Source organism: Rhinatrema bivittatum, chromosome 7 (assembly GCF_901001135.1).
Source record: "Rhinatrema bivittatum chromosome 7, aRhiBiv1.1, whole genome shotgun sequence".
NCBI classification, from domain to species: Eukaryota; Metazoa; Chordata; class Amphibia; order Gymnophiona; family Rhinatrematidae; genus Rhinatrema; species Rhinatrema bivittatum.
Genome location: NC_042621.1, coordinates 221,920,883 through 221,944,363, shown reverse-complemented (window position 1 = coordinate 221,944,363; position 23,481 = coordinate 221,920,883). Strand labels below are relative to the sequence as shown.

The following is a 23,481-nucleotide window of genomic DNA, read 5'->3' as shown; positions in this document are numbered from 1 at the left end:
GATCTTTTACTGCCATCATTACGATGGTAGGTTCTGACCATTATTTCAAATTCACTTCATCCAGGAATATTTAAATCAGCTCAACTACTATAATTAGACATAGGTGGGTTCTATTTAAATTATTATTAAGGCAATTTTTTGAACCAAAGCTAATCTGAGTTTGCAATAACAAAAGGTGTAAGGATTTATGCAATTAAGATGGTTTAGTTTTAATTCTTAATTACTTTTGGAATACTGTATTAAGAAATTACTTACCAGATCATTTCCTTTTCTTTAGGACAGTTAGATGAAGCCAGAACAAGTAGGTTATGCTCCTCTACCAGCAGATGGAGACAGAGCAAACTGATGTCACAGTATATATATACCCCTGCAGTTACATCAGCCTGTCAATATTGTCTTCAAAAGCAATTGTGGACAGACTAGCAAAATTCTTGATTAAAATACAAGTAACCATTTCAATACTCAGCCAAAGGAAATACTGAGCTCAGCCAGAATGTATAAACATAAGTCTAGGGGACTGGATTAACACTTACCAGTAATTCCTGTAACACGTAGTCACACAAGACACAATCGATACAGTAAAAGTTGTGGGAGAGCCGGCGAGCGCCCGCTCTCCCGACATGCGCACAGGCCAGTGTCCTGAGCGCGCGATTCAGTATCGGCCTGTATGCAAATGAGGGCCTGTGCTAAAAGGAGGCGCTAGGGACACTAGCACGTCCCTAGCACCTCATTTTTGACAGAAGCAGCGGCTGTCAGCGGGTTTGACAGCCAACACTCAATTTTACCAGCATCGGTTCTCGAACCCGCTGACAAACACGGGTTCGGAAAACGGACGCTGGCAAAATTGAGCATCTGTCTTCCAACCCGCGGGCCATGGGCAGATTTTTGATTTTTTTTTTTTTGGGGGGGCCTCTGACTTAATATCGCTATGATATTAAGTCGGAGGGTGTACGCCTTTGGCAGGCGTTAATTTCTGAAAGTAAAATGTGCGGCTTCGCTGCACATTTTACTTTCTGTATCGCGCGGGAATGCATGTTGTGGGAGCTATTAGTTTCGGGTGGTTTGGCCGCGTGTTTTCCACGCGCTATTACCCCTTACTGTATAAGGGGTAAAAATAGCGCGTCAAAAACGCGTGGCCAAATGGGGCTAACAGTGCACTCAGCCTGAGCGCACTTTACCGCATCGTCCCATATGTAATCATTCAGCAACCATGGGAGGGAAGCTGGATTCATCTGACTGTCCTAACGAAAAGGAAATTATCAGGTAAGTAGTAATTTCTCATTTCTTAGCAGCCAGTTCTAAGCTACTCCTGAATCGGGTGGGAGGCTGCCTGAGGTCCAATCAAAACTGCACGTACAAAGTCCGCATCCTCCCAGGCCTGCACATCTGGAAAAGGTGTGTAAGGAGGACCATGGTGCAGCTCGGCAAATGTGTATAGGGGACAATAATCTAACTTCTGCCCACGACACTGCTTGAACCCTAGTGGAATGAGTCCTAATCTGATTAAGTAACAGCTTCCCTGCATCCATGTATGCAGCTGTGACTACCTCCTTAATCCAGCGAGCTATCGTAGCCTGTGAGACCGGCTCTCCCTGTCTAGTACCGCCTTGAAGAACAAACAGGCGATCCAACTTCCGGAAAGGTTTAGAAACCTCCAGATACCTGACAATATGTCTCTTGACATCCAAGGGTCGGAACAGATGATACTCCTCTGCATCTCTCTCTCTCTGTCCAGAGATGGCAGGGAGATGGACTGATTCAAGTGAAACTCAGTGACCACCTTCTATAAAAAGGAAGGAACTTTCCACTGCTGTACCACTCCTGGAGTCACCTAAAGGAAAGACTCATGACAGGACAAGGCTTGGAGTTCAGAAATCCTATCCGCAGAGCAAATTGCCACAAGGAACACCGTTCCTTGTGGCAATTTAGACCTGTGGTCTAAACATATGTTTAGACCTGCTGGTCTAAACATAGGGCTTGCCAAGAAATCCAATACCAAATTTAGACTCCAAAGGGGCACCAGAAACCGCAAGGGAGGATGAAGATGGTTCACTCCTTTCAGAAAATAGGCCACACATCAGGATGAGGCAACAAGGATCTACTATTTACCTGACCCCCTGAAACAGGCAAGAGCTGCTACTTGCACCTTCAGAGAACTGAGATCCAAGCCCTTATTCAAGCCATCCTGCAAAGTTTCCAAAACGAGCGGAAGTTTGACTAAGGAAGGAAGAGCAGCTCTATCTCACACCAGGCCTCAAATACTCTCCAAACCCACACATAAGCCAAGGAAGTGGAGAACTTTCTAGCTCTCAGTAAGGTGGAAATCACCGCTGCAGCATATCCCCACTTCAGCAAGTCCTTTCAAGGGCCATAGCATAAGACAAAATCGAGTTGGATCTTTTTGAAGGACTGATGCAACAGGGTCCTGTGCGTCAGAAGTCGAAGAGACGAATCCACCAGGAGCCTCCACAGATCCGCATACCATGATCTCCTGGGTCAGTCTGGAGCTACGAAAAGCACCATCACTCTGTGGCACGCAATCCTTCAAACCAATCTGCCCAACATGGGCCATGGAGGAAAGGCATACAGTAATTGGTCTTCCAGCCACTCCTGCATTAGGGCATCAATCTCCAATGACTTCGGATCTCTCCTTTGGCTGAAGAATCACTGAACCTTCGCACTGCATGAAGGTGCCAGGAGGTCTGGGAACGGAAGACCCCAGCGGTCCAAAATCAGCTGAAACACCTCGCCTGACAACGCCCAATTTCCTGGATCCTGCTGAGGCAGTCTGCGCTTATGTTCTCTTCCTGCTATGTGTGAGGCTGAGATCATCTGGACATACACTTCTGCCCATTCCCATAAGTTGATCTATTTCTTGCCCATAAGTTGATCTATTTCCAGTGACACTCGTTGGCTTTTGACACCTCCCTGCCAACTGATGTAAGCCACAGTCATTGTGCTGTCCGACAATATTTGGACAGATCATCCTTGCAGCTAGTCACTGAACTGTAAACATGCCAACTGGACTGTCTTGGCTTCCAACTGACTGATATTCTAGAGAGAGACTTCTGTATTCCAGCATCCTTGCGCTGTCAGCTTTCAGTGAGCTTCGTAACCAAGGAAACTTGGGTCCGTTATTTGTACCAGCCAGTCCCCTTCTTAGATGATTTGCCTATAGCCAGCATTGCAGTTGGGAGGAGACCTCCATCGGCAAGTGGAGTCAAATCGAATAGTCCTGAGACAGCAGGGAGCGCTGCAGAAGACACATATGTGCCCTTGCCCATGGTACAACTTCCAAGGGTACCATCATTAAGCCAAGTATCTTCAGGAAAGACCACACAGTTGGGTGCAGAGTGCTCATCCATAGACAGAGCTGCGCCAGCAACTTCTGAATTCGAGCTTCCAGCAAGAAAACCTTGCCCAGCTTCCTGTCGAACCAAACCCTGAAGTATTCCAATAATTGAGCAGGCTGAAGATTGCTCTTGGCCAGATTCACTACCCAGCCGAGTTCTCGCAACAGGAAAATCACCTTGTGAATCACAGGCGGCTCTCTTCCAATGACTTGGCATGAATCAGTCAGTTGTCCAAATATGGGTGTACTAGGATTCCATTCTCTCTCAACTCTGCAGCAACTACTACCATTACTTTGGAAAAGGTTCTGAAAGCAGTGGCCAGACCAAAGGGCAGCGTCCAAAACTGAAAGTGGCGTCCCAGAACTGCAAACCGCAGGAAGCATTGATGTTCTAGTCGGATGGGAATGTAGAGATATGCCTTGGACAAATCCAGAGAGGTCAGAAATTCCCCTGACTGCATGGCTGTTATCACCGAGCGCAACATTTCCATGCAAAAATGTTTCACTCACAGATGATGGTTGATGCCTTTGAGGTCCAGGATGGGAAGAAAAGAGCCATCCTCCTTTGGCACAATGAAATAAATGGAATATCCCCCCATATTTTCTTGAGACATGGGCACTGGAACCACAGCCCTCAGACTGAGGAGCCTTGCCAATGTACCTTCCACTGCCTGCTTCTTCTGTGGGGAATGGCAGGGAGACTCCATCAACACGTCCTGAGGAACACTGCAAAACTCCATTGCATATCCTTTTCGTATCACCTCCAGGACCCACTGATCCAATGTCATCTTGACCCATCTCTAATAAAAGAGAGAGAGATGCTCCCCTATATCCTGTTCCCAGGGGTTGGGTTGGCAAACCTTCTTTGGACGGCTCGGGAGGTTCCACTACCCGAGCTTGTGCTTCTTCTGGGTTGTCGGAGACGAAAGGACTGAGACCTATGGAAAGGCTGAGTCCTCTGAAAGGTCACTCCTCTATAGGGTGAAAAACGCTTGGATCCTCTAGCACAACCTCTCATGTTAAAGGAGCACTATGCCTGCTTCTTATCCTCTGGCAAACAAGGAACCAGAGATTCGCCCCACCTACTGACCAGTTTCTCCAACTTGCTGCCAAACAAAAGTGAGCAATTAAAGGGCAATTTGGTGACGTTAGCCTTGGAGGTTGCATCGGCCGACCAATTTCTCAAGCATAACTGACACCTGGCCACTACTATCAAAGCCACCCCTCTGTCTGAAGTGTATTTGTGTATTTTGTGAAAAATGTACAAGGCTGTGAAGACTTACAAGGCACTGTACTTCTCAGTAAGCATAAGGCATGGGAAGAACACTGTGTGAAGCATAAAGACGACAATTTGGGAGTAACAGATTTCCAAAACCTTTTTTTTTTTTTTTGTATATTTGTATCCCAAGCAAGCAGCGGACATGTACAAGCTATGACACTCCTTCAAATTAATCAATCTGTTATAGGAAGTAGAACTGTACTCCTACCAAATAAGTTTTAATCTACATTCCATGTTTGTTTTATACTCTGGCAAGAGGAGAATATGTGTTTGAAAGCAGTTTACAGCTGATATTAAGGAAAATGTAAAACTGATATTTCCTGAGACTTTTAGACAAGAAAGACAAATTGTGAAGGTTTAATTGAAAATAACTTTTTTTTATACAGGAACTATAATCAAGTAGAAAAAAAAAGACTAAAGAAACTTATTGTTGGTTTGTTATAATTCTTTATACACTTTATAAATAACAGTAGAAAAGTTGTAGTTAAGATATATCACTTTTTAAATCCAGTACTAAATGGATGCACAGGTACCATCTTCTACATGAAAATATTTCTTCAATTGTGAAGATATCTGTAATCCAGCAATGTGAAGATAAATTAGGCAATTCCTAATTAGAAAAGTCTGTTCCACTAGTTCATAAACGTTCATCACAGAAACCGTGCTTTTAGGTGTTTAGCAAAATCCAAGTGTCCACAAGCAGCAGCTTCACTCAGATGTAACTGGATTAATTTATATAAGTCTTCATTCAAAAATGAATCCCCCTTCAAAAATGCAGCCTGAAAAATATTGCAGTATACAGGTTAATGGACCTCTAGGGCACATGATTTTCAGAAGAGCAGCAACAGAATCGGTAGAGAAGGAACACTGAGGTCCATATTCGAAAGCTATTTAGATGGGGAACTCAAAAGCTATCCATTTAAATGGCAAATTTGGTACATTCAGTAGTTATCTGAAGATAATTTAGCCAGATAAGTTTGGGTATAATTGGTGGCAGGCCCATCGGTCTGTCCTAAAGTTAGCAAGATATAAACGTATCTGGCTAACCAAGAGAGCAGGATATAAGCCATGCTGCTGAATATTCGGGTTAAGTTAGCAGGGTAGGTTTATCCGGCTAAATACCTGAGCCGCACAACAGCTGAATATGGACCTCAAAGTTTACAGCCACAGTGCAGGGAGGGCAAACAAACTAAAGGAAGACTTTTGGAATCTCTGCCGAAAACAAGTTAGGGTAGGAAAAGCAAACCTTTCTGCCTCCGTTTGCATAATTGCTGCTTCTATACCAAGGAGAAAAATGAAGTCAAAATATAAGACAAACAAAATATTACCTTTCTTTCTTTTAGTTTAATCACCTTTCTACATAAATGGCCTTTTCATAATGTGCTAAGAATTAATTTTCACAAAGAAAACCAATTCATAATCCAAAGCTTACACACAGATTTGACCACTTTTCCAAGCAATTTTACTTTCATTACTTTCTAGGTGCAGGAGCAAAAATATGCAAGCATAAGCAACAACACTGAGAATTAGTGGAACTCCACAGGTTTAACCAGACCATAAGGATAAGGCAGCCATTGCAGTATGTATGCAAGGAAGATTTACAACCACACTGAGCTTTAGGGAGCCATTTTCAGTTAAACAACAAGGAAGACTCCTGGCACTTCTCAAAAGTACAATGGGCAAGTTATCAGACAGTCATCAGCAACTCAAACTTCTAGCTCAGTGGATGGTCTTTAGGTGGTGATCTCATGTAAATTAGCACATTGGGGGAAAAGTTGATAGTAAAGGAATTTTGAGATGTCCTTAAGGGAGACCTGTTATGAACCGACTTAAAAGTGATGCCATATTACCTAAGAATGTCATTGTTCCCACAGTAGCCCAGCAACAATATTCAGACCTATGCACCATCTCCTCTCCAGAACAAGGTGACATAAGTCACATGACCAGAGCATCAATACTAAAAATGTTTTCTGCAACTGGAAACTAAGGAACTAGATATTTTCCAAAGGTATATTGACAAAAGTAAAGTGAATATAAGGCACATTTTGAAGTATTTTATGATAATAGCATCCTACAGTGACCTCTAATTCTGAAAGTAACATTTTGGAGGATAACAGGAAAGCTTGGGGGGAGGGCTGAATTTTGCAGCACACAGATGAATTTGCTCCACCAAGTTGGTACTGCTCTTAAAAAGGAGAAATTATTACTTACCTGATAATTTCCTTCCTCTAAGGAAGGCAGGCCAATCCACACCAATGGGTTATGCCCTCCTACCAGTAGATGGAGATGGAGTAAAGCTGACTTGCCGATGTCAGTGATATATGGCCTGCCCCAATATCATCCTGCCAGTAACTCTAGAAAAGCCAAACTTGAACATGACTTAACAGTCAATTACTCATGCTTCCAATCAACTGGGAAATAGTGAGCTCAGCAAAAAAAAGTTAACAACCAATCTTAGGGGCTGGTTATGTCACTTACCAGTCCTTCAAACAAATTAACAGAAATAACACTCTTCATCGTTCACATATAAAGGACGAAGTAAAAGCAAGTAGGCAGCACAGAGGAAAGGAAATTATCAGTTAATAGTATTTCTCCTTCCTCTGCACTCAGGCAGGCCAATCCACACCAGTGGGATGTACCAAAGCTACTCCCGAAAAAGGCGGGAGGCTGCCAGCGGTCTCATCAAACGCTGCATGCGTGAAAGCCATGTCGGCCTGAGCGGTAATGCTTGGAAAAAGTGTGTAAGGAGGACCACGTTGCTGCTCAGCAAATCTCGATAGGAGACAATCGAAGCTCTGCCCTCGGAACTGCCTGAGCTCTATTGGAATGCGCCCTGACCTATCCAGATAATGGGAAATCTGCATCCACACAGGGTCTGAGTCAACAGACTCGGCAACTCATCTTTGTGAAAAAAATGAGAGTAGAGTCTGACGCGGCTCCAAATCAGGTGGAACTTCTCCCTCTTCTAGAAGGGAGGAAACCAAGTTGCCATTGGAGTCATCCAACATATCATGATTCACATTCCCCCTGAATACCTTCAAGGATAACCTCCCTGCAGCGTTTGCCCGCAGTGGCTGACAAATGGGAGACTCAAGCATGCAATCCCTTCTTAGTAGGTTGCTTGCCTCCGCTGGGTGCCCCTGCCGAAAAGCCTGCAGGCCCTGGAAAAATTCCACCCAGGAGGAGGAGGATGGATCCATACCAGGGCCCATAGGCCCAACCTGGCACTCTCCGACCCCTCTCTCAGGGATGCCTCTGCCACCGGGAACAAGCGGGGAGAAAGTGCAGTTGCTTACCTGTAACAGGTGTTCTTCCTAGGACAGCAGGATGTTATAGTCCTCACATGTGGGTGACATCATCCGATGGAGGCCGGCACAGGAAGCTTTGACTAGCAGACCGAGCATACCTAGCCTGCTACTATCCGCGCATCCACACAAGGTCCCCCTTTAGTCTCGTAACATAGCAAAATACGAGTGAAAAAATAAAACAACAAACCATAGGCAAACTCAACATCATGGGGAAGCGGGCGGGATTCCTGAGAACTAACAAACTGCTGTCCTAGGAGAACATCTGTTACAGGTAAGCAACTGTGTTTTCTCCTAGGACAAGCAGGATGGTAGTCCTCACATATGGGTGAGTACAAAGCTCCAGACTGCCCCACTCAACTAGAGAGACCAACAGCGACTGAACAAGGTGCCAACAGGAAAAACACAACTGCAGTGCTGTAGGTAACAGGGGGCAGTCTGGGTCCCACAAGAAGAATGAAGCAAGAAGAGTTGGGTTCATGTCTGGAACAGATTACGCAGGATGGACTGACCAAAGGCACTGTCCTGACGTCCATCCCTGTCTAGGCAGTAATGAGCCACAAATCTGTGAAGAAAACTCCAGGTTGCAGCTCGGCAAATTTCAACGACGAGGACTGCACACAAATGAGCCACCGACGTTGCCATAGCCTGCCTGCTCATAGCAGAAGGCAATGCAATCTGCCAGCCAGGTGGACAAGCTCTGTTTACCCACCGCCACTCCCAGCCTGTTAGAGTCAAAGGACATGAAGAGCTGGGTGGACTGTCTGCGGCTCACCATGCAATCCAGGTAGAACACCAAAGCCCTTTTACAGTCCAGAGTATGGACTGCCCGTTCCCTGGGTGGGAATGAGGCCTCGGAAAAAAGGTGGGCAGAATGATGGACTGATTGAGGTGGAAATCAGTCACGACCTTGGGTAGGAACTTAGGATGTGTACGCAAGACCACATGATCGTGGAAGAACTTTGTGTACGGTGCACGTACGTAACCAGAGCCTGAAATTCACGGACTCTATGAGCTGAAGTGATCACTACTAGGAATATGACTTTCCAGGTGAGGAATTTCCGGTCGCAGGTCTGCAGCGGCTCAAAAGGTGGTCGCATGAGTCTTGCCAAGACAACGTTGAGGTCCCAGGATGCAACCAGAGGCCGAAGGGGGGGCTTCAGCTGGAAGAGACCCCACATGAAATGGCTCACTAAGGGTTAGACCGAAACAGGCATGCCAGTGATACTTCAATGATACATGCTGACAGCGTTGAAGTGCACGCTGACAGAACTGGTCTGGACCCCAGATTTGGACAGGTGCCACAGGTAGTCCAGCAGTTGGGGGAGGGGGCATGAGAAAGGATCTAGATCATGACCCTTGCACCAGGGTAGGACTTCCTGGTCAAAGGTTTTTGGGATTCCACTAAGACCTGGGAAACACAGTCCGAGAGCTGCAAAAGCTGGAGGACTGCGCGCTCAACATCCAAGACATGAGGGCCAGCACAGGATGCCCAGATTCTGTGAGATAAGGTCAGACGCTATCCCCAGCCAGATGGGCACCCGCACCGACAGGTCCTGCAGAAGTGGGAACCAGACCTGCTGAGGCCAAGAAGGCGCCACGAGTATCATGGTCCCCTTGTCCTGCTGAAGTTTCAGCAGAGTCTTCAAGAGGAGCAGTAGAAGCGGGTACACATATAGCAGGCTCTTCCCCCAGTGAAGGGAGAAGGCATCGCAGGCCGGATGGCCATTCTCCACTACCAAGTTGCAGAACCTGCTCATCTTGTGGTTGTGAGGGAGGCGAACAGATCCACATCTGGCATACTCCATTGGCGGAACAGCTTGGCCGCTACCGCTGGGTTGAGGGGACCACTCATGTGGTTGGAAGGACCAGCTTAGGCAGTCCACCAGCACATGGAGGTGACCTGGCAGGTAGGTCGCTCGCAGAGACACCCCCTGAGACAGGGCCCAGGTCCAGGTCCACACTTGCGCAACGAGCCCGTGCCACCCTGTTTGTTGATGTTCCACATTGCGACCTGGTTGTCCGTCCAGATCAGAACGTCCTTGGACAACAACTGATGTCTGAACGCCCACAAGGCGTACCGTATTGCCTGAAGCTCCAGAAAGTTTATCTGACAGCGGGCTTCGGCGGCAGTTCAGAGGCCCTGGGTGAGGAGACTGTTCGCATGAGCTCCCCAGCCCTAGGAGGAAGCATCGGTGTAAGGGTCACATGTGGTGGAGCAGCTGGAAGAGAAGTCTTCGTTTCAGGTTGGAAAGATCTTCCCTCCAGGACAGAGACACTCTTAGAGGGTCCGTAACTGTGACTGGAGTCTCGAGATCCTGAGATACCTGATGCCACTGGAACCACAGGGTCCATTGGGGGCTCCTCATGCAAAGGCGGGCTAAAGGAGTCATATGGACAGAGGCCGCCATGTGGTCCAGAAGGCGGAGAAGCAGGCAGGCTGGTACCCTCCGACTGTAGCGGACAAGGGTAGCCAGCGAGGCAAGGGCGATTGCCCAGTCCATGGGCAGAAAAGCTTTTGCTTGTGCCGTGTCCAGACTGGTGCCTATGAAGTCCAACTGAGGGGATGGACAGAGGTGCGACTTCAGGAATTTTATAACAAACCCTACCATCTGCAGGGTCTGCACTTTCAAAGCCAGAGCTTGCAAGGTTCTGGACCGAGATACGCTCCTGACCAGCCAGTCGTCCAAGTATGGAAACACATGGACCAAGCGAAGCCTGAGGTAGGCAGCCACCACCGCTAAGCATTTGGTGAAGACACGGGGGGGGGGGGGGGGTGTCGATGCCAGGCGGAAGGGCAGCACTTTGTACTGATAATGTGCACTTCCCACCACGAAGCGGAGGTACTTCCAGTGGTTGCAGACAATCGCAATTTGGGGCGTAAGCCTCCTTGAGATCGAGGGAACAAAGCCAGTCTCCTCTTCGGAGGAGCGGGATCAGCTGCCCAGAGAGACCATCTTGAATTTTTCTCTTACGAGAAACTTGTTCAACGCCCTGAGGTCAAGAATGGAACTCAAGCCGCCATTCCTCTTCAGAATGAGGAAATACCTCGAATAGAACCCTTGGCCCTGCAGATGGCGAGGGACTGGTTCTAATGCGCCCGCTGCAAGGAGGGCAGAGAGTTCCGAAGCTCATGAGCCTGCCGCCGACTGGGGAATCTGACGTCAGGGTTACAGCCAGTTGACTTACGCTCCCTCGCCACTAGTCAAAAGCCCGTGGCTTGCTGGGGGACAATTGGGGTCTAGGTGCTCGCTGTTGGCGAGGATGGTCCCTGGAACTGGTGCGAGGTGGACGAGTCCGAGCAGCTGGAGGATAATACTTCCTCTGCTGATAAAAGGGTTTCCGAGAACCCTGCCTGGAGGATTTCCTGGCCGAGGACGGGCCTTCCGAGGCACTACGAGACAGCTGCTGAAGAGTATCATGATGGTCCTTCAATTGCGCCACCACATTCCAAACCTTATCCTCAAAGAGGTTCTCACCCGTGCAGAGGAGGTCGGCTAGCCTGTCCTGGACTTCTGGCTGGAGTTCAGAGGCCCAGAGCCATGCCATTCGTCTGGCACCAATGCCCACAACAGCTAAGCAGGCCGCTGTCTCAAAAACATTGTAAGTGGAATGCACCTTGTATTTTCCCACCTCCAGACCCAGCAGGCAATGGCAGAAGAGGCTTCCTGCTGTTGCTGGGGGAGGCTCTCTGAGAAATCCTGGATTTGTTTCCAGAGATTGCAGTTGTACTGGGTCATATAAAGTTGACAGGTGGCAATGCAGGCAACCAGCATGATGCCTTGGAAGATTTTCCTTCCCAGGGCACCCAGCTCCCTGTGCTCACGTCCCGTAAGAGCAGAGGCATGGGTACGGGAGCACCAGGCTTTTTTTTAAAGCAGACTCCACGACCACCCACTGGTGGGGGAGTTGTCTCCTATCAAACCCCACGGCCTGTTGCACCAAGTAGGTGGCATCGGCTTTTCTGTTAATGGGGGAGACAGGCATGGGGTGTTCCCACATGCAGAGGAGGAATTCTTTAAAAATATTGTGGATTGGAACTGCCACTATTTCCTTGGCAGTGTCAATGAACTGAAGCACTTCAGCATCTTATGATGCGCGTCCTCCTCAGTAAGCAGCTGAAAGGGAATGGCCTCGGCCATAGCCCTGACAAATCCCACGAAGCACAAGTCCTCGGGTGGTGACCGGTACAGCTCCTCCAGAGGGGAGGGCTCCAAAAGGGGATTGTCAGAATAGTCCGAGGACGAGTCTGTGGAATCATCCTGCCAGGGGTCATAAGGCCCCTCCTTCTCACTGGGACCAGTATGCTGTAGGCGAGGTCCGTGAGGGGTATCGACCTTGGGCTCCGATGGCTTCGGAGGCCTCGAGGGCACTGGCAGCATTGATGATTCCCCTGGCATGGAGGGGACCAGAAGCCATAGTAGGCTGGAGGGATCCGGCAAAAGCTCGGGGAACTGTGGGCAAGGGAGCACAGTACCAGCCGTATCTTCCTCCTCGGAGGACCCGAGAATCGGGATCGCTCTGGTGGAGAGCATCGGTGGCTGATGGGAAATTGAAGGTCCCTCGGGCACTGGCTGCATTAATAGGGTGCCCAGAAGGACATCCACACACTCCAGCAGTGGTGCTAGCATCAATGGCGGAGGCTCAGGCACCAGTACGGGGGCCGGTTGCACCAGCAGCTCAACGCTTTGAAGCACTTTGAGCACCGCGGATTGCACCCTGGGTCTAACTCCTCCTGAAAGTCCGGAGTGGCCAGGACTGATGGAGGGGGATGGGGCATCAACGACTCTTCCTCGTGCCTCAGAGGTGGTGCGGTGCTCTGCACTCATGTCGGTGGGGATGGGGCCTCTGATGGCCAGTGTTGCTTCAGTGGCAGCTCAGCAGCCATCGATGCTGCTCCGAAACTGAATTGTGCATCGATGGTGACCGGTGTCAATGCTTGCGGGATCTTTTCTGGTGCTCGGCCCAGTCTTTCCCTGGTGCCGAGGAAGCTGACAATCCAGACGACCTAGAGAGCGGGGAGATCATCAAGGATCGATCCCCCTCTCCCCGATCCTTGGAAGTACTGGTGAGAGGGACCGCGAGGGGAAGTGGGTCAGATGGCTCCCCGCAATATCTTGGCATCAATGAGACCGACACAGGCTTAGATGGTGTAGACTTCAGGGCCCCAAAATGTTTCTCCATTTTATCGAGGCACACCTAACACCCTTTGTGAGTTATCTGGTCACACAGAAGGCACCCACCAACATTGTGCGAAGCAACCAGGCAGAGAATATAAACCTCATGCAGATCCGTGATGGACATGGTCTGCGGGCACCGATGAAAACCGGTCAACGCCATAAAAAACACCCGGTGCGCAGTCGATGACCGACAGTCACAGTGAGGCAAGAAGTTGGGAATCGATCGCAAAGTTGGAGAAAGAGGCAGAAAATGACCTATTGTACTGAGGAGGCACCAACCACGAAGTGGGACCTGACTAGGAATCGGAAAAAATACTTGAAAATATTGAGGAAAAAAGTGTAAAAAGAACTCCACGGACTGCGAGGCAACTGCACCGTGGAAGAGACTGAAGAGGGACCTCATGTGGACGTGTGGATAGTAGCAGGCTGGGCATGCTCAGTCTGATAGTCAAAGCTACTAGAAACTTTGACAAAAGTTTTCCGTGCCGGGCTCTATCGGATGATGTCATCCTCATCTGAGGACTACCATCCTGCTTGTCCTAGGAAAAGAACTGTATGCTGGTCGCCTCCCACCCCAATCCCCTCCAGAGCCACCATAGGCCAAGAGGATGTCCCAAGGTCAGCAAAATCTGGAGCAGCCAAATCGCCTTGAGCATCTAAATAGCGCTGACACAGGCACAGAGCATGCAATGGCTGGATTGCCCTTATATGGCAAGCCTCACAGATAGCAAGGCACAGATTTTATTGTCCCGAGCACCACAGTTTTCCTGCCATCGGCTCCAGGCAACCTCCTGTGCACACCCCAACAGCGCCAGGGTGTACCCACGCAAACATGTGCTCAAATCTAGGCTACGGCCTTATACGCACAAGTACTTGCGCACTAACATGTTCACAAGGACACTGTCGCGCGAGAATACATGCACACTCCTAAGTGCGCTGGAAAATAAACCACTGCCATGGCCTACCACATGGCTGACTAAACCGAACCTGAGAAGCGGGGCCTAGCCAAAAGCTGCTCAACCTGCCGAGCCCAAGCTGCCTCCACTCTACACTAACTCCCCAGAGAAGTGAGAGGGAAAAGGGGGTAAGAGACGCAGAAGAAAACACAAAGGGGAGGACCCAGAAAGGAAAAAAGAGGGGGCCTAAAATTTCCCTACTTTTATTTTTTTTTGTTTACTTGAGCTCAGCCCTCCCTGGCCAAGAGCATGATTGGGTTACCGGCTACAGGGGTGGGGGTGGGGGAAGAGAGCACAAGCTTTCACTGCCAAGCATTCCCTCCTTCTCTTTTCCACCATTTTTTTTTAAGTCTATGCCTGGTCAGACTTCCAGACTTAAAGCACTCAACTGAAGGAGGTACCAAACTGGTGCCACCTCAGGAGCTCAAGAGGTGTGTCTGAATTTTCTCCTAGTCTTCTATTTTCTTATTGTTATTTATTTATTTATTTATTTATTTATTTATTTTTTAACCACAAAGCAATCTCCACAAGAGATATGCATGTCCACCATCTGCTGGAGACACAGAATACTGGCGGGTTGATGAAGGGGCAGAGCTAAATGTCAGAGATGTCAGTGAGTCGTCTTTACTCAGTCTCCATCTGCTGGTAGGAGTGCATAACCCACTGGTATAGATTCACCTACCTGAGTGCAGAGGAAGATTGATTTTTGTGGAAGCTAACACCACTAAATAATAAACAGGAGTTCACATGTCACTTTTCTTTTTGTAAGATGAATGCTATGATTATTCCAGTGCGATTTGGCTATTATGACATCAAATGACAAATACTCTTTACACAATTTCTCCTTTCCACATTAACCTAGATAGATGGTGTCATTTAAAAAAACACTACAAAAAAAAATAAATACAAAGTTTTCATCTATAGCCTTAGGATGTAATTTTAAAAGGTTTTATTTGTATTAATGGGCTTTTGAAAATTGCTACAATATATGCTACTTTTACATTTGCAACTCCTTTGAAAATTTACTCACTGTTTATCTTACAGCATTAGTAAAATATTCTGTATTGGCAAAGGGAGATCTTGATATTGCTGCATCAAAGCAGCCTTCCATTCTAGCTTTGAAACACTTTACTAAACGTTGGAGAGAAAACTTCTTTTGAAGTAAACATCCTGATAACCTATGGGCCAGTACGGGTTCTGTCCAGGATAGACTCTAGGAGGTAAAAGTTCTCTTGGTGTGTGTGCTTGCCTATGAATTCAGTAGGAAAACTACTTTTCACTTTAAATTTTTTTTCTTTGGAAGGATATATTCCACTGTAAGCATTAGCCACTCCTGGGAAAGCATCTAGTTTGACATGAGTTGGCCAATGTGGTCTGTCAGTTTAATTATGGGGCAGGTTGAAAAAAAACCAACACAGAATCCCCCTTCCTCCTCAACACTTGTTCCATTCTGAAACAGAAAATGAGCTGCACAGACTGAGCATCAAAATCTTGTTATAACTACAAAACGATTGATTATATGAATGCTGATCCACATGTAAAATGCCTTGCTTCCTAAAAGTGAACAGGTAAAAAACCTGTCTGTATACAAATGAAGTAAAATATGAGTCTCTGAGAGGGCCCCATGCCTCGAGTGGTATCCTGGCACAATAGGGTGGAGGAGATTTGGGTTCAGATCCCAACCATAAGGGCTCAGAGGTAGTGCACTCAGACCCAGGGATGGCTGAATGATTGCTACTATTATGGTAGCCCCTGCAAGCCAAATAAGCACATCATGGAAATTTCTTAGCTTGCATTGTGGGGAGAAAGTAATTCAAAAATGAAGGGAGAAAAGTTAAAAAAAAAAAAAAAAAAAGACATTCAAACCCGCAAGGGTTTTTGTTAAAAACCAATAAACAGATGAAAGTCTAAAAAGATATTGTGCAATAAAAATGAAATATTGTATCATCTTGATGCCTAAGAGCCCTTTTATTTCTCAGTGTCTACACCCTACCTTTTTCCTGGGCACGGATGATGCAACAGGAGGATTGAAGTTCATTCCTTTCATGCTATATTCCTCAAAAAGCTCCAAAGCAGATCTACAACAAACAGTCAAGTTTATAGAGGGGCAAAAAGTCACCGAAATATTTCCTCATTCTCTGAAATAAACTTTCTGTATTACTAGCTTTTTACTTTACTGTTTTACTAATTAATCCTGCTAAGGTGCTGCCTTACTATGCTTGTCCCTCCTCCTCCTGTTTCTATAGGGCACATGCAATATTGCTGACAGGAAAGTTTCACAGGAAATCCATGAATCTTTCTAGTATAATATTGAAAGCACCTTTTATCTAAAGACAGCCCCATGCATTATTACTGCAATAAACCAAATCCTGGAGCTGAATTTTACTACAAAATCAAATGTAAACATCATTTCTAACACATACATTTGTAGACTGTTATAACTCTAATATGAATAAATCCCAATCCCGTTATCATCCTCCTTTCCGTTTCTTTCCATCTTTTCCCTCCCCCCCCGCCCTCTCCCCCTTCCCTTCATCCCTCCCACTGTTATTTTTGCAATGAGGCCTCAACTATGTTTAATTATCGGGTATTCTGTTTGAATCTTGTAAACCGTTATGATGGCTGCACCGAATGATGGTATATAAAACAGAACAAATAAATAAATAAATTTAATAAATTACATCTGCTGGAGCTAACTAGATACTAACAGGTCCATAGACATTCTATAAAGGCCTCACGCTGCGGCTGCATAAAGGCCTCACGCTGCGGCTGCATAAAGGCCTCACGCTGCGGCTGCATAAAGGCCTCACGCTGCAGCTGCTTTAAACTTGTACTAGACAGGAGGTGCACTGGTGACTTGAAAAAAAGTTTGCTTGGTCTCTCTTTTTGTTGGTTATGCGCAAACACTTTGTGCTTTGCTGAAGTATAAGTATACTATTGTGTTTAACATTTTCATTTATTATGTTATTGCAGGGCCCTCTGTGGTTCCCTCCTGTAAGACTAAATCCAAAACATATTCAACACACCAAGGCAGTATTGAATTTAAGCCTGCAGGGATCCTGCCCAAACCTCTGCTGAACCCTTCCATGCAGGAATTCCTGGTGCTATTCCCAGGCCCAGCTTCAATACCCCAGGGCTGGCTGATCTGCAGAGTGCATGGAGTAAAGGTTAACAAATAAAAAAGAAAGCAAAAGTGCAAGAACTGCTTTTCATGTAGATGTTCCCAGGAGCACATATGGGTAGAAACATGAGGAAACTTCCCATAGGTCCTGTCGGTACTATGATGGACTGGTACTCCAAAGAATAAACCCAAGATTTTCCTATGCTTCACCATATTACAAAAAAACAAAACCCCATAAGTCCCACCTCGTGCAATGTAAAGAAGCAGTACCTGCAAATACTAAAACTGCCAAAGAGAAACTTTCATGTGCCTCTCCCTCAATCCATAATTTTGTTCTTGGTACTTGCTCTTTAAATAATAAAGAAAGCTTCTGGCATAAGGCAGGGAAGCTACATCCACAAAATCTAGCACCGGCATTCTTATAATTCTCTATGCCCCCTGGATCAAACCTTTACTCTTGAAAATGCTGCCCTTTAGGCCTTGGAACAGACTGGAATCAAGCTGTGAAAAGTGCCTCTTAATGTGAGGCAGAATTGTTCTGACTTCTGTTGTGAACAATCTACCCAGATATGCTAAAGGACACAAGCTCAATAATAAAACCATTTTTTGTTCTCACAATACAGCAGCCATTACTCATGCACACAGAATAACTTACCCTCAGCGGGATGCGCAATTGTATTTGTATTTTGCTTTCTACACAATTATAATATACACTATATTGTAATAAACTTTTAAATATACAAATATTTTTAAGAAATAATTTAAGAAATGATGACAAGGCAACCAAAGTAAGCACAATGGCTACCAGCACTCAACTAACATTCTAGATTATACCTACAATTTGTTTTTGCTTTCATATAAAATCTCAACATATGTAGGACCTTTTGTAGTCTCTGATCATACATCGAAAAGCAGTTAAATACAGTTTGTTACCTCCGGCTTAATTCAGGTCTCAGAGCTTGTGAACCTTCGGCTGGAGCACCTGCACAGAGATGAGCCGCAAATCTCCTCACCACAGGATGATAATGGCTCTGATTGACAGTAGAGCAGCAAAACAGAGAGAAATCCAATTCAGAAGGGCAATTATTCATGTATATATCACCAGTTTCTTTTTTAGTGTTTTTTCCCTTTGCCCTGTTTTTTGTTTGGTTTTTTTTTAAATCCGTGGTATGCCAGAGGCGCAGCAGTGAAACAATAGTAACAAAAACATCTCATTAGGCCAAACATTTATTCTGAGCTAATTTTACAGTTTATAGTTTGTGCTGGGAGGATTCAATTGCACAAACTGCAAAAGGTTTGGGGTATGTTGGTTGTTGATGCTAAAATGTTGTTCTATAATTCAGCTATGTTATACTGTATAGTGACAATATCCTAGATGAAAGAGAAATGTATTCTTAATTGACAATTTCATTTCCTTGAATCCAGCCAGACCAGTCCAGTCCAAACGCATGGGTTATACTCCCCAAGCAGAAGATGGAGGCAGATCAAAAGGTTTGCTGACATCACCCCTTATAGGATCATATGTTGCACTCAGCCTGCCAATATTCTGTGAAACAAGCTAAGATAAAATATAGACAACTTCCCTGGCCTCAGAACCAAAGGGCTTCCAAGGAACCACAATCAGATATCAGTTGTTAAGACCAGAACCTTCAAACACTGAATGGAAAAAACTAAGTCTCTTACCTGAGAGGTATCAAACTGTAGTCCAATGATTATTATTGAGAATGATTTCCTTATTTCAGTGACAAAGTCAAAAAAACACCAACAGAGCAGAACATTCTTGGCAGATAGGTAGGATTCTAGACTGGTCTGGATGATCTCAAGGAAAGGAAATTTTTAGGTAAGAATAAATTTCTCCATGGGATATACCCAAGCTATTCCTCAACCAGATAGGACACTACCCTCTGTTCAGGGATAGCTCAACATCCCCGAGCCAAAAGCTGTTTCTTCTCTGGCTAGGAAATCAAGGCAATAATGATTTGAAAAGGATTGCAAAGACCACCAAGTTGCCGCTTTGCAAATTTCCAGTGGTAATAAAAAATGCTGCTTGCGCACTAGTAGAATGGGGAGAGGTAGGCCTCTATCCATATAGGCCGCGCCTATAACTTCCTTAATCCACAAAGCTATGCTACTTCACCCTCCCTGAGACCCCTGAAAAGAAGAAAAAGATAACCTGATTTCTTGAAATTATTAGTCACCTTCAAGTACTGAAGTACAATCGTTCTCACATCCAAACTATGTGGTTAAACATATTCCTTACCACACAACTCCTTCTGGAAGGAGGGCAGAATACCACCTGATTAATATGAACGACAGACACTACTTTAGGAAGGAATGAAGGCACTATGCAAACATAAACCACTTCCTCTGGAAAATCGCAGAAAGGGTTGCCTATAAGAGCGAGCTTGAAGCTCCAAACCACACCTGGCTGAACAGATTGCCACCAAAATCACCACCTTAAGTGTAACATCTTGACCGAAGATGTCCTCATTGGCTCAAAAGGTAGGCCAATCATAAACCTTAAAACCAGATTCAGATCCCAGGATGCAAATATGTTTCATTCCTCACAGGAACCAAGAAACATCTGGTTTGAAAGACAATGAAGACTCTCTAAAACAAGGCACACTCATGGCTCTCGGTGCCTGAAGGTACTGATGACTCACTAATCTAAAAATTTTTGGGGGTCAGCACACCGATGGAGACCCTGGTGCCCGAAGACGTAGATGGACCAGTGCCTGAAGGAAAAGGCTCTGCAGCCCCAACAAGGCACCACACGCCACATCAGTGCCCAAAGGAACAGATGTTGCACCATAACATGATCAAATTTAAACTAATAACTGGAAGGGGGACAATAAATAAATCTACAGCTTTAACACTAAACTTTCAAAAGGGAAAATTTGATAAAATGAGGAAAATAGTTAGAAAAAAAACGAAAAGGTGAAGCTGCAAAGGTTAAAAGTGTTCAACAGGCATGGACATTGTTTAAAAATACAATCCTAGAGGCGCAGTCCAGATGTATTCCATGCATTAAGAAGGGTGGAAGGAAGGCAAAACAATTACCATCATGGTTAAAAGGTGAGGTGAAAGAAGCTATTTTAGCCAAAAAACACATCCTTCAAAAATTGGAAGAAGGATCCAGCTGAAGAAAATAGGATAAAACATAAGCATTGTCAAGTTACGTGTAAAGCATTGATAAAACAGGCAAAGAGAGAATTTGAAATGAAGTTGGCCATAGAGGCAAAAACTCATAATAAAAACTTTTTTAAATATATCCGAAGCAAGAAACCTGTGAAGGAGTCTGTTGGACCATTAGATGTCCTAGGGGTTAAAGGGGCTCTTAGGGAAGATAAAGCCATTGCAGAAAGATTAAATTAATTCTTTGCTTCCGTGTTTACTAATGAGGATGTTGGGGGAGATACCAGTTCCGGAGATGGTTTTCAAGGGTGATGAGTCAGACGAACTGAACCAAATCACTGTGAACCTGGAAAATGTAGTAGGCCAGATTGACAAACTAAAGAGTAGCAAATCACCTGGACCGGATGGTATGCATCCTAGGGTACTGAAGGAACTCAAAAATGAAATTTCTGATCTATTAGTTAAAATTTGTAACCTATCATTAAAATCATCCATTGTGCCTGAAGACTAGAGGGTGGCCAATTTAACACAAATATTTAAAAAGGGCTCCAGTGCGATCTGGGTAACTATAGACCAGTGAGCCTGACTTCAGTGCCGGGAAAAATAGTGGAAACTATTCTAAAGATCAAAATCGTAGAACATATAGAAAGACATGGTTTAATGGAACACAGTCAACATGGAATTACCCAAGGGAAGTCTTGCCTAACAAATCTGCTTCATTTTTTTGAAGGGGTTAATAAACATGTGGATAAAGGTTAATAAACATGTGGATAAAGGTGAACTACTCTGAATAATTTTGTATCATCCGCAAATTTGATAACCTCACTCGTATTACTTTCCAGATCTGGAAAGTAATACGAGTGAGGTTATCAAATTTGCGGACTTTCCAGATCTGGAAAGTAATACGAGTGAGGTTATCAAATTTGCGGACGATACAAAATTATTCAGAGTAGTTAAATCACAAGCGGATTGTGATACATTACAGGATGACCTTGCAAGACCGGAAGATTGGGCATTCAAATGGCAAAAGAAATTTAATGTGGACAAGTACAAGGTGGTGCATATAGGGAAAAATAACCCTTGCTGTAGTTAATGATGTTAGGTTCCATATTAGGAGCTACCAACACAGGAAAAAGATTTAGGCATCATAGTGGATAATACTTTAAAATTGTCGGCTCAGTGTGCTGCAGCAGTCAAAAAAGCAAACAGAATGTTAGGAATTATTAGGAAGGGAATGGTTAATAAAATGGAAAATGTCATAATGCCTCTGTATCGCTCCATGGTGAGCCGCACCTTGAATACTGTGTACAATTCTGGTCGCCGCATCTCAAAAAAGATATAGTTGCAATGGAGAAGGTACAGAGAAGGGCAACCAAAATGATAAAGGGGATGGAACAGCTCCCCTATGAGGAAAGGCTGAAGGGGTTAAGGCTGTTCAGCTTGGAGAAGAGATGGCTGAGGGGGGATATGATAGAGGTCTTTAAGATCAGGAGAGGTCTTGAACGAATAGATGTGAATCGGTTATTTACACTTTCGGATAATAGGAGGACTAGGGGGCATTCCTTGAAGTTAGCAAGTAGCACATTTAAGACTAATCGGAGAAAATTCTTTTTCACTCAACACATAATTAAGCTCTGGAATTTGTTGCCAGAGGATGTGGTTAGTGCAGTTAGTGTAACTGGATTCAAAAAAGTTTGGATAAGTTCTTGGAGAAGTCCATTAACTGCTATTAATCAAGTTTACTTAGGGAATAGCCACTGCTATTAACTGCATCAATAGCATGGGATCTTCTTGATGTTTGGGTAATTGCCAGGTTTGGCCTCTTTTGGAAACAGGATGATGGCTTGATGGACCCTTGGTCTGACCCAGCATGTCAATTTCTTATGTTCTTATGTACTAACCTGATGTTCTCCCAGATCTTCCCTGTTTCAGAGCCTAATATTGACTTCTGGAGGTAGTAGGACACGGAGGACTTTTCAGCCTATCCTCCGGTATTCTCGGCACACTAGATTCTCCCAAGGCCTTCACAAACTTCTCTACATTCTCACTAAAGAGAAGGTTACTCTTAAAAGTAAACCTGATCAGTTGAATATTGGATATGGAGTCCACTGACCAGTTGCCCAGGCACAACAAATGTTTCACTACTATGAGACTTCTATCAAAAAGGCTGCCCCCTATGGAAGATTCTTGTAAACACATACATATGTAAACTGGCTCTAATTACAATGCCACTACACACATCTGCTTGGAAAAGCAAACCAGAGGCTTTGAGTGCTGCTAAACAACAGATTCAGTTTTCCTACCCTATTCAACTTTAAGGGATGGAGCACCCTCAACAGGAACAGTGGTTCTTTTAGTGACTGCAGAAATGAACGCATCCCCCTTAGGAATTTTCAGCTTCTCCCTCTCCTGTGTATTCAGGGATACAGCTTATTCACGATCTTTCCACCTTTAAGACTGGCTTTTAGATGATTCCACTCCCCAGAGATTAATTTTTTTATGGATCTGTGCAGAAGAAAGGATTTCACAAACTTTCCATTATCACCTGAATTGGCATCATTCTCCCCCTTTTCCTCTGATATTCAAAATCTGTAAGATTCATGACATCAAGCTAGATAGCTCTCTGTTATGAAGCAGGCAAATCACCAGTCACCTTTATTTCTAAAGGAATAATCCCATTCTTCCAGCTCCTCAACACTTCCATAAACCTTTGCTTCCTTGAGCACTCCTAAGGAAGTGTCTGATCTAGAGGACTTTTGCTGTAAAAGATCCTCTTCTGTCTGCTTCCTTGGTTTCTTATGACAAGAGTCAAAGAAAAACCTGCTCGAGGTAAATGCTCTGAAGAGGAGGCCCCAAGGCCCAAATTTTGTTCAATATAGAAAATGTGATGCAGGCACTTTAAAAACTCACGAGTTATCCAACTAAATGCAAGGATTTGAATATTAAATCACTTATCTGGCTAGATTTTAGCCAGATAGGTCATTATCTGGCTAAAATATAGCCTGAGAAAAAAAAGAAGCTTTCTGGGGCATGCCTAAGTTATCCAGCTAACTTAACAGAATTTCAGTTCTATTCGATTAAGTTAACTGTATAATCTTAGACCTGTTTCAGAGCTGGGCTGAACAGTTACACAAAAAGCTTACCCTTACAGCA

The 23,481-nt window shown here is 45.1% G+C and overlaps 1 protein-coding gene across 1 annotated transcript in view; it reads right to left on the bottom strand.

The window, feature by feature from the left end:
* Positions 1–5,058: 5,058 nt before the first annotated feature.
* NOC3L (NOC3 like DNA replication regulator) overlaps positions 5,059–23,481 on the bottom strand; it is a 180,870-nt gene continuing 162,447 nt past the window's right edge. Inside the window, exons 19-21 of the mRNA XM_029609874.1 lie at positions 18,127–18,224; positions 16,066–16,150; positions 5,059–5,410 (exon numbers count right to left, since the gene is read on the bottom strand). Of these exons, the coding sequence (XP_029465734.1) occupies positions 5,282–5,410; positions 16,066–16,150; positions 18,127–18,224 (312 nt within the window). The 3' untranslated portion in view covers positions 5,059–5,281. The remainder of the gene's footprint in view (positions 5,411–16,065; positions 16,151–18,126; positions 18,225–23,481) is intronic.